The following is an 11372-nucleotide window of genomic DNA, read 5'->3' as shown; positions in this document are numbered from 1 at the left end:
TTTGGGGCTGTCATTATCTGCCTACGTGGAGGGACGGCATGCCAATTAGTTCCATCCATCCTCGGCTGAACTGCAGAGAAGGTCTGGTGGCCCCTGGTGCTTTCCCAGTGGCCCAGCCCATCCTGCTAAGTAGCCTGAGCCAAAATTAGGCCCAGCACCTCCCAGTCCTTCAGCTCTGTCCCTGTTGGGGTGGGGGGCAAAAACACCTGGGGACAGGTGAAAGTGGGCCTGCTCACCTGGGGCTGGAAGCTCCCTCAGAAGCTGCTTGGGAGGTGATGGTCCTAAGGCGAGCCGGGCTGCTTCTAAAGGAGGAGGAGGAGGCTCTTTGAGGGGCCCCTGAGGCTCAGGTGGGGTGGCCTCCTTAGCAGGGTGGACCTCGACCTAGGAGGAGCGTCTGCTGCTGCTTTCAAAGTGGGTTGCATCCATTACTCCCCAGGGGGGGATTCCCTGCGCAGGGTGGCTTGCAGAGTGCTCAAAAAGGCAAGACGGGAGTTGTAAGTACGCATCTAAAACCGGGTGCTTTTGGTAGGGATTGCAAAATAGTTAATTGGGGGGGGGTTTCAATTGCACAGTCATGGACCCCCCTGCTTTTGACTCAGGCGGGTAACAAATAACAATATCAGGGTTGGAAAGAACTTTGGAGGTCTTCTAGTCCAACCCACTGCTCAAGCAGGAAACGACCCTTCAGGCAAGTGGTTGCCATAAAAGACCTTAGAGAAAATCACAGGATCATAGAATTCTCCATGAATCCGATAAGAGTCATTAGTTGGGAGTAAAGGAGCAGCTCTTCCCTGGGTAGGAAAGGAGCAGAGGCCCTCAAGGACAACTCAGGAGCTTTGGTCCTGAGAACCTGCGAGAGGAAGCTTTCCCATCCTGCACTCTGATGGGTGGGCGTAGAACTTCCTCCCTCCTTCCTTCCTTCCTTCCTTCCTTCCTTCCTTCCTTCCTTCCTTCCTTCCTTCCTTCCTTTCTTTTCTTTTTCCAGTGGTTTCATTCCAAACATTAAGAGGAGGGAGGGAAGACTTGTTATAAGGGAAGAAAAGGGAGGATGCTGGTGTTGCAATATCTGCAGAGAGGAAGGAGCTGGGGAGGGGCCTCTTCAGAGGAAAAGAACAAGGGAACTCTGCAGATGGAAGGCAGGAGAGGTGGGGGAGGGGCTGGATGGGGACCTGCAGGGGAAGAGGAGCTTGGATGATGGGCTGCGGTTCCTCTGGTTGATTCCTGAAGAAGTGACCCCCCCCCCCAGCTGCCATATGCATGGGGGGGGGGCCTGGAGCAGCCCCTCCAGGGATGGATTGCAAAACTCTGCAGCTGCCTTGATTGCCGACACCAGTGTTGTGCAAAGCCGGAACAGGAGTGAATCTTCAATTCCATCCTCCTCATCCCCACCCCACCCCCAGCCCCCAGTGGCCTGGTGGGAAGAAGGGCAGAGATCCTGGGGGACCTGGGAAGTGAGTGGAGGCAATGCTCTGCGTGTGCCAGAAGGCGGCTGGTCTCTAGCTAGCCCGGAGGGTGTGGGGTGGGGATGAGAAAACTGACCTGAGGAAGAAGAGCTGAAGTCTGGGAGGATGGATCAGGTGTTCAGCAGGAAAGTAAACCAGTAGAACAAAATAACCATACAGCTCCAGCATCCAAGGAACAGACTCAGTCAACATTCAGCCTCGGTTTTTGAAAGAACTTTTCCTAGCCTTCACCCTCCAAAGGTTCCTGCTGCTCAGGCTCCCTTCACTTTCAGGGCTGACTTTAAAAGCCAGACTTGAACTCCTTTCTGGAATCTCCACGGGGGGGGAGGGGGGGAGTTTGTCTGAGCCTGGAAGTTCAGAGAGCAGAGGCTGCGACTGAGCAAGCGTAACTCTGGGGCCTCTGGAGGTGGCATTCCTAAGAGCAGAGGCCCTTCCCAACCTTCTGGGCCCCCGAAAATCACTGGGAGCAGGTGGTCCTCTGGACTGCCCAGTGTTGAGATGTGTGGACTCAACTCCCAGAATTCCCAGCCCATCTATCTAAAAGTTTTTAAGAAGAGATTGGACAACCGTTTGTCTCCCATTTGAGCAAGGGGTCAGACTAGAAGACCTCCAAGGTGCCAACTCTTGTTACTCTCATAACATTGTTGAGGTAGAGACGCACTGCGTAGATACTGAAGTCCTGAGCCATGTAGGCCTTTAAAGGCACTTCAAGTACTGGAAGCCATTTGAACCTTTTCAACTTCTCTAATTGCTTCTGTGCCATTTTTGGCATTTTGGTTTTGGTTTCCCACCAAGATGGGCAGGAAATTGCACTATGTTTTGTTCAACAGTTTGCCACTGAATTTCAAAAGCCTGTTTTGGTGTGTGTGTGTGTGTGTGTGTGTGTGTGTGTGTGTGTGTAGGGGGGGGTGGCAGTTGGTGGAGAGCCTCCCAGTCTGCAGCGATTCTTGATGTATCTGGTCTCAAGAGTATGTCAAAGGCTCCCACTTTCCCTGGCCCCAGACAGCCTACGATGCCCTGGCCTGGTCCTCACGGAGACCCCGAGGCAGGGGTGGGCAACTGGGGCCCTTTTACAACCTGTGGACTTCCAACTCCCAGAATTCCTGAGCCAGACATAGCTGCCCATCCCTGCCGGAAGGTGAGGGAGGAAAAGGTTGCCCTTGAAATAGGTTGAAATCCAGGGACGGAGGAAGCAGGGAGGGTGAGGGCTGCTCTGTTTGGGCTTCCCCCAATGCCCTGCAGCAACCTCCTGAACTTTTGTAGGAGGCCTCAGACCCTCCTGGCTGGGGGGCCTTGGAAGGGCTGAAGCTCTCCCCTTGGCAAACGTGAAGTGTCAGCTGTAAGCCCAGCACTGAACGGCAGCTGCTTCTCCCAGGCCAGGCTTGGTGCACCGATGGCTTTAAGGAGAGAGGTTTTGGGCAATGGATGCTTGGCCACCTGCTCAAAGGAGTGGCAGGGGCACCTGTCCCTCACCTCCTTATCCTAGACCAGGCCCAGACTGCTGCCTATCTTTGTAGGGATAGACACCTAACAGCATTGACATCTCTCTTCCAAGGCTTTGATGGCTGGCCTAACCAGACCTGGCCTGTGCGGTATTGTTTGGTCGCCTGCTCCTTTACTGATGGTGGCTGATCCTAAAAGGCCGAAGATCTTCACCACTTCAGTATCTTCACTGCCAGTTCTAAGTTCCAGGTTATTCCAGATGTTGCCGTTAGTTTGGCCTACTGTCCTGATTTTTATTTTTATTTTGTTCCTTAACTTTTATTACTGGAGCTTGCAGATCCTTTGCAGTTTCAGCTATTAGTGTTACCAGCAGAGCATGCCTTATATAGGTAAGCCCTCATTCAGTGACCACGTGTTCAGCAACTTCAAAATTACAACAGCACCAAATGGGGGGACTTATGACCATTCCTTGTAATAGCAGTTATTGCCGTTTGTGCACCTCGCTCCCTCCCTCTTATTCTTTTGACGTTTAATACTACATTTTATTTCAATATCTGTAAGCTGCCTAGAATTGCCTCTGGTGAGATAAGGGGCATACAAGATAGATGCATGTAGATGTAGATAGATGAGAGAGAGAGATGATAGGGAGGGAGGGACCGAGAGAGAGAGACGAAATTGCAACCTTCACTCCCAGCTTTTGTGCTTTATGGCTGCATTTCTTCTTTGCAGAGTTCCCAGTCCCAATCCAGTGAGTAGCTTTAAACCATGCTCCCCCTTTTTCTAATCCAGGCTCCCTCAGTATCTGAATAAATGAGGAGAGAAGATAAAAGGGGTAATGCTCCCCATATGGCTGTGTCCTCAGAGAAAGAGACTCCACTCCATGGCTTGGATGGCTGAGAATCTCACCAGACACTTTGCTATGCCCTTTGGGATGACACCCTTCAAATGGTGCGGGAGCATTGCAGACCATGGGAACCATTTGTGCTTCAGTTTGAGATGCAGACAACACAGACTCATCCCCACAGCCTGCGTCTGTCTTCAACAGGGAAGGGACACAAGGCAGAAAACATCCTGCAAAAAGCACAGGTCCACAACACGGTCCTTTCAGCAGTTCCAAGAAGACGCCACACCCATTTGCACCACTCAGGTGACCCTGAGGACACAGACAAGCCCCCCCCCAGGTGGCCTCAACGATTCTCTCAAAGGATGCAAATGACCAGCTGTGTGCATGGAATATAAACCCTTCCCAACACCAGTCAGAGCTGAAAAAAGCTTCTTGGATTAGAAGCAAAATGTCTTCAAAGAAAAAACAAAGTCCAGTTGCCTCTTGAAACAAGCACCTTCGGGACGTTTGAAGTTCAGACTTAAGAGCTGCTCTCCCATTCAGATCGGGTGCCACACAAAGGCCTTCCCTGATCCTTCTACGTTTTTGCTCAGGCGTTTCGCGCCAGTGGTGCAGCTCCAAGGGAAGCCAAAGGGAGAGTTCAGGCCAGGTGAGTCTCCAGTGCGGGAAAGCCTTGGAGTTTTGGCGGCAAAGGTCTTTGTTTGCACACCCTGGGAAGAGACCTCGGGGAATGTGGACTTTGGCCTGAAAAGCGATGTCAGAGAAACATCTGCCAGGGCTAACCTGGGGGGAGAGAGTGCTGAGTCAGCATGGGGCGCAGAGGGAAGGAGAGCCTTCAACGAGCTTTGAGAAGGGGGGTCCAGGCGCAATGGCAGCCCTTCTGCTCCCTTGGAATCACTAAAGAGACACCAGAATCCATGTGGCTCTAAGGTTAGATCTGCGGCTTCCAAAGCCATATTTAGGGGCTCCTCCTGAAGAGCCTAAGCCCTTCCAGGGGCCCTTCTGATGACCCTGGGATTGGTCTCAAAGGCTGTAGAGGACCTTCGCCTTAGTTCAGATGAGGAGCAGGACCGGCTGTGGTAATCGCATTCTCAGATGGTGGGGCCAGACGTCTTTTGGATGGCTCCCCCAGGAGTGGCTTTAAGAGAGAGAGAGGATGGGAGCTCCGGTTGGAACCGCGATGGGAATCTCTTCCAGAGGGCCATTTGTGCTGACACCTATATCTGACACCTATATTCAGACTATAATCTACTTTTGAACCTCTGTGTTATGTCACACACTTTATTAAGGCAGTTGCTGTTCACATTCAAGGCAGGTACAATACAATGGGGGAGCCGTCAACAGTGAGTCTTGTGAGACCATTCTGGGAGGAGTTTGACTCTGTTGCCCCCGAGGATTTGGACAGGTTACATGGACGGCTGCGACCCGCCACATGTTCCATGGACCCGTGTCCCTCCTGGCTGGTACTGGCAGCCTGGGAGGTGACACGAGGCTGGCTACTGGGCCTGGTGAACGCCTCGTTGGGCGAGGGGTCCTTACCAACCGCCTTGAAAGAGGCGGTGGTGAGGCCCTTACTCAAGAGGCCTTCACTTGACCCGATGGAGCTAGCTAATTACCGTCCAGTCTCCAACCTTCCCTTTCTAGCGAAGGTTGTAGAGAATGTGGTGGCACAGCAATTTCCGCGACACCTTGACGAATCCGAATATCTAGACCCACGCCAGTCCGGCTTCCGACCCGGGCACAGCACGGAGACGGCCTTGGTCGCGTTGGTTGATGATCTCTGGAGGGCCAGAGATAGAGGCTGTTCCTCTATCCTGGTCCTATTAGATCTCTCAGCGGCTTTTGATACCATCGACCATGGTATCCTATTGCGCCGGCTGGAGGGGATGGGAGTCGGAGGCACCGTTTTGCGGTGGTTCGGCTCCTACCTCTCCGACCAGATGCAATGTGTGTTGGCAGGAGGGCAGAGGTCGACCCTGAGGCCACTCACTTGGGTGCCACAGGGGTTGGTCCTCTCGCCCCTTCTGTTCAACGCATATGTGAAGCCACTGGGGGAGATCATCCGTGGTTTAGGGGTTGAGTATCATCTGTACGCTGATGATACCCAGCTGTACATTTCAACCCCAAACCACCCCAACGAGGCTGTCGAAGTGATGTCCCGGTGCTTGGAAGCCGTCGGGGTCTGGATGGGGGACAACAGACTCAAACTCAACCCCTCCAAGACTGAGTGGCTGTGGTTACCGGCACCTTGGTTCAGCCAGTTGATTCCATCACTGGCCATAGGGGGCGAACAATTGCCCCCTGTGGAACGGGTGCGCAATTTGGGCGTCCTCCTAGATGCCCGGCTGTCAATGGATGACCATGTGGCAGCCGTGGCAAGGGGGGCGTTCCACCAGGTTCGCCTGGTGCGCCAATTGCGCCCCCTACTGGACCGGGATGCCCTACGCACGGTCTCTCACGCGCTGGTGACGTCTCGCCTGGACTACTGCAATGCTCTCTACATGGGGCTTCCTTTGGGACGCGCCCGGAGACTACAGCTAGTTGAGAACGCGGCCACGCGGGCTGTCATGGGGAGTACTAGGTACTCCCACATAACACCTCTCCTGCGCGAGCTGCACTGGCTGCCTGTGGTTTTTCGGGTGCGTTTCAAGGTTTTGATTATCTTCAAAGCGCTCCATGGCATAGGACCTAGCTACCTGCGGGATCGCATCCTGCCACACACATCCCTGTGACCAATCCGCTCTCACAGGGAGGGGCTTCTCCTGGTGCCGTCCACCAGGCAATGCCAACGGGCGACGCCTAGGAGTAGGGCCTTCTCTGTGATGGGCCCAACCCTCTGGAATGACCTCCCCCCCCGACATTAGAACCACCACCAACTTCCGCTCCTTCCGACAAAAACTGAAGACTCACCTGTTCCGATTAGCTGGACTGGCACATTCATAACTTTTATCCCCCAGCAGATATATTTTAACTGGTATTTTAGGGGAATTATTTTTAAATTTAACTTATGGGGTACTTTTAAGGGGTTTTTAAAAACTATATTTTAGATACTTTACTTAGATGTACAGTTTTTCTTTTAACCTCCTCCATAACTATTTAACTATTTAATTATTTAACTATGTTTTGTATTTGCTATGTATTGACTGTACACCGCCCCGAGTCCCTTCTGGGAGAGGGGGCGGTCTATAAGCGCAAATAAAGTAAAGTAAAGTAAAGTAAGTTAATAAAGTGTGTGACATAACACAGAGGTTCAAAAGTAGATTATAGTCTGAATCAAGAGGGTGCCCTTAGGGGCTTTTCACACATATGTGATGAAACCTGGTTTACTGGTTAAACCTGTGCTAATAGCCTACTGGGGTACGGGTGCTAGATTTGTTCCAGAACGATTATTTTCGGCATCCAAAGGCCACACAGCATTGCTGTTATCCAAGGAAGTGGCCTTGAGGTTGTTCCGTGATCATTTTGGTGGTTTTGACACTAACCTGAAGTTATGGATTGTCTGCAGCATGAGACCACCAAGAACCGTCTACCAGGATATAATCAACATCTGCAAAATAAAACGTAGAAGAACACATAAAGGTGAATGAGTCCCGAGGGAGTCCTTGAGTTTTAGAAAGCACCAAGCTAAGCTTCAGTAATCCAGTGGAGTCGATGTGGTTTCCTTTGAAATTGTCCTCGGTGGAGATGCCCTGAGTTCTTCTGCTGTCCCTCGCAAGCTCTAGCGGGAGCCTTTAGGAGAGCATTTGTGGACCTCCAGAGCCATCTAGCAGCCAGGAGTGGCAACAGGCAGCGGTCCATGCGCTGCAGTCCGTTCTGCCAGAGGCTGTGAAAAGAGCGTCCATGGGGTGAGATCAATCAAGGGGGCTTTCGGGGGGGGGGGGGCTGAGTGGGTTGGCGACCCAAATAAGCACAAGGACCAGCCCACTGCAAGAACACTGGGAACCACTCAGCAACCAAATGAAGGAGAGGGATTCAGAGAGTCCGAGGGAAGGAGTCCGGTGGTGGTGCTGGCTGCGTCTGAGCTTTTTTAAGGAAACAGGAAGAAGGGATAAAAGAAGCAATGCTGTTAAGGCTGACACCAAAGAGGCAGCCAAGAGGTGGAAGAAGTTGCACATCAATTCAAAAGAGTGGAGCACTTTAAGCACCCTAACCTTTGTTGGGAGCCTGACTACACCAATCATGGTCCTAACAGGGGACCCTTGTGTGTCACCCTAACAATTTCCTCCTCAGGAGAGAGGCTGAGGAGGACAATTGGCTCAGCTAAAGTGCCCTCCACTTGTCTGGAACCAGCAACAGTTTGCCGTTCCCCTTGCAGACAGACACACACACACACACACACACATGCCATTCTGGTTTCCCACATTTCCCACGCAGGGGTATCTGCCCCCCCCCTTCCAAATGTCACCAGCAGGAAAGAAGAGCTGTCCAGGTGCCAGGTGCTCTTTCGATTGGGGATATGGCTTTGGCAGAAACCGAGATCTGCAGGTTTAACCAACTGTCAGATAACCCTTCTCTCCCCCACGCCAACGGTCCCCTCTCCCAGCCTGAGGTCCAGCTTTTCTGGCTGAAGACAGAGAGTAGCCCTTCGCATGGCATTCCTCTGATCCTGATCCCTCCAGATACCTGGCAACCCAAACCATGCTGACGGGCGTGGTGGAAATCGGAGGAGCTAGCTGTCTTTTTATCCTGGAGTCTTGCTCCCCATCGCAGCCATCAGCTGCCTTCATTTGCTTGGGCTGCTTCTGAACATGGCGATGTTCTTGGAAGTGCAAAAGCCATCCAGACAGCAGCTGACAGGCATAGAGGACTTTCTTCTCCCACTTGTCAGCCACCACTGGTCGGCTGTCTCGCTGGCCTCTGGATCAGTGCAAAAGATCAGACAGCTACAGGGGGGAAAGTCCATTTGAAGGAACCACCTTCTCAGCTGGCCAAAGAAGGAACCAGGGGAAGGAGGAGCATGCCAATCTTTGCTGAAGGCCAATGGGTGCAATTCCACCCCTACATGTCCAAACTGACTGCAACGCTGCAAGACTGTTCAAATGCTCAGTGAAGTACATCAGCGGATAGCTTATGGGCGATTTAAAGGAGAAAAACACTAAGCCTGAAAAGCATGGGCCCAGACTTCCTGAGGAACCATATCAACCCAATTGGATTGGTCTGCACTGGGCAAAGGGCATGCCCGTTGGTCACCTGGCAGGAGAAGAGCCTTTTCTACTCTGGCTTCTGCCTCTCAAGGGGAGCTCTACTCCCACCCTCCTGGCCTTCCGGAAGGGCCCAAAGACCTGACTCTGCCCAGTGGCCTGGGGCTCCAATGGGGGCAAATTGTTCTGGAGGAGGTTAATGGGCAAAGTGCCCCTCCTCCCTGTGTGCATCTTACTTCCTTCTTTGCAATCTTTATTAATTTTAAAGTCAATTTTAATGTCAATATCATTATGTTTTATTGTGTTGTTTTTATCTGGTTGTAAGCCACCTTGCCATGATTAGTGAAATTAATAAAAAGGCTGAATTTAAGGAATCTTAGATATGGGTCAGCAGTGAAATGAAAGCAACTACATAAAAAACACGAGGAAGAGGAGAAGATAGTTGTTTCTGGGATTTCTTGTGTCATGGTAAAGGATGAGTTTAAAAGCCAGTAATATTTGGGAATGTGAGTGTGTAATGATGAGATTGTTTATTTTAAGGAGAATTAAACCTGAGGGAAATTGCTAGTTTAATTTCAGAAAAGTATATTTTAATGAACTTAGGGAAAGGTTAAGTATGCTTTGTGGTAGGAGATGCTAATCAGAATTGGAGCTCAAGGTGAGTGGGAGATCCTAAAGGAGATCCTAAAAGCAAAATTACACAATTCCAGGGAAGAGGAAAATTGGAAGGCAACGTGGCTGCACAGAGAGCTTGTGAAAGACACAAAGAAGGTGGAAAGAGGGACAAGGAGTACCGAAGGGGAGCCTGGACTGGTAGGTGTGGGATCCCGAGAGTACAAGCTCAGAGCAAGCTGAGTTAGCAAACAATGCTAAGAATAACCCAAACTCCAAACCCAGAAGCTACCAGTGTAAGCGCTGCACCTTGCAGTGTCGGGGAAAATGCTGCAAAGCTTCACGGTGATTCTTCTGGAGCAGAGGAATTATTAAGGGGTGAAAACTGCCAGAACCTTCAGCACAATAAGGACACGCAACGGTGGTGCCAATCTTGGATCAATTCCACCCTTCTGTACTGATGAGAAGTGGCCAAAGATCTTTGAAGAGGGACTGAAGGATTGAGCCAAGAACATTTAGCCTAAGAACTCCCCCCTCCCTCCCCCCCTCCTGTATGAGAGAAGCTTTAAAGTACCTGAAACAATATTTCAGAGAAGGCAAAATATGTTTCTCTGTTCCAGAAATGGGGAAGCCAGAGGAATTATATGAAAAAAGGGCAACGTTTGGCTGAATGTTGTAGAAAAAGGAACAAGGAGGTATTTCAGCCAAGACTTTACATCCCACTACCTTAAGCTGGGCAAATACTGATTCTGCTTTTTTTTTTTTTTTTCCCTTTCTGGTTTACTTCTGTCCTCTCCAAATGCTTCATTCTATCTATGAATACTTACTTCCATGAAAATTGCTGTGGAGATTTGAGTGATATTCCTAGAATCCTTTCACTTGTCAAGCTGTGTAGCCCAATGGAAAGGTGCCTGGTTTTCCCAGAGTGGAATGTAAGGTCTTGGCTAAAATCCCTCCTTGCTCTCTCTTTGACCCGGAGCTCCCTTCCTCAGCCTTACAAGGAGCAAAGGCTGGTGCCAACGGGATGTAAAAATGGACCCTAACTGGGGCAGGCTCTGGTATGTACAAGAAATCAGCTTAATGGTGGAGGCCATATTCGGGGCAACAGTCACAACCAATGTTGACAAGCACAGACATCACAGATGAAAGCAAAGCAGAAAACCATGCTGTAATCTCTCACACATTAACTTTTCTTTTTATTTTGACACAAAAATGTTCAAAATAATAGTTGGATGGTTGCAGTTGTTCATATTAAAAATCTAAAAGGTGTGACTGAGCCACTAAGAATGGGATCAGAATTGAAGGCTTAATGATGCTGCCCATGCCTTCATTCATTCAATCAAGCTTTTCGGGTAAGAGACCAGCCATCCTTCCTTCTCACTTCCCTGGCATCTGGGCTTCCTTGCAGATCCATGTTATGATCCCAGAAAGGCTCAGAAGAAATCTTCCTCCACGCTCCAAAGACGTGACCTGCAGGGGGCCTGGTCACCCCAGCATGGAGGGGGCTGGAATCAGCACGCGCGGCCACTTGAGACAAGAGACTAGTCCCTGCGCTTTGGCCGGCATTGAAGGGGGGTCGTCTTGGAGCTGGAATATCAATTGCAGTTCTGTCTCTCTCTCTATAATATATATTCATTGACAATCTCACTGCTCTTCTTTAACTTTTTTTTTTTTTTTACAAAATGAAGGGATATGACGACTATTTATAGCAACATGTCAAGATTAAAATTTCTGCCGGAGTTTCTTGCGTCTGTCTGGTGAACGGCTGTCCCAGGAAGCTTCATTGCAGCAAAGCCCGGATCTGCTTCGAAGTGGTGTCGTCATTGAGGTGCCGGGTGGTGTACCTAGGAGGAAGAAGGCAGGGGAGGA

General features: G+C 50.6%; 1 protein-coding gene and 1 long non-coding RNA gene across 4 annotated transcripts in view; one reads left to right on the top strand and one right to left on the bottom strand.

Annotated features, from left to right (window-relative positions):
* The first annotated feature begins 3112 nt into the window (after window positions 1-3112).
* On the top strand, window positions 3113-11243 carry LOC309396880. The gene is made up of 2 exons (XR_014176164.1): window positions 3113-4399; window positions 7256-11243. It is a non-coding gene; the product is annotated as an uncharacterized lncRNA (long non-coding RNA).
* LOC309396879 (CYFIP-related Rac1 interactor A-like) overlaps window positions 11211-11372 on the bottom strand; it is a 26742-nt gene continuing 26580 nt past the window's right edge. For 2 of the 3 annotated variants that reach the window (XM_081962412.1, XM_081962413.1), the window contains one exon: window positions 11211-11347. In XM_081962412.1, coding sequence (XP_081818538.1) covers window positions 11284-11347 — 64 coding nt within the window. In that variant the 3' untranslated portion in view covers window positions 11211-11283. The remainder of the gene's footprint in view (window positions 11348-11372) is intronic. The other variant, XM_081962410.1, reaches the window with a different exon arrangement.

Source organism: Natrix helvetica, assembly GCF_964273705.1.
Source record: "Natrix helvetica genome assembly, chromosome: 9".
In the NCBI taxonomy this organism is placed as follows: Eukaryota; Metazoa; Chordata; class Lepidosauria; order Squamata; family Natricidae; genus Natrix; species Natrix helvetica.
This window is presented reverse-complemented; position numbering and strand designations above follow the sequence as displayed.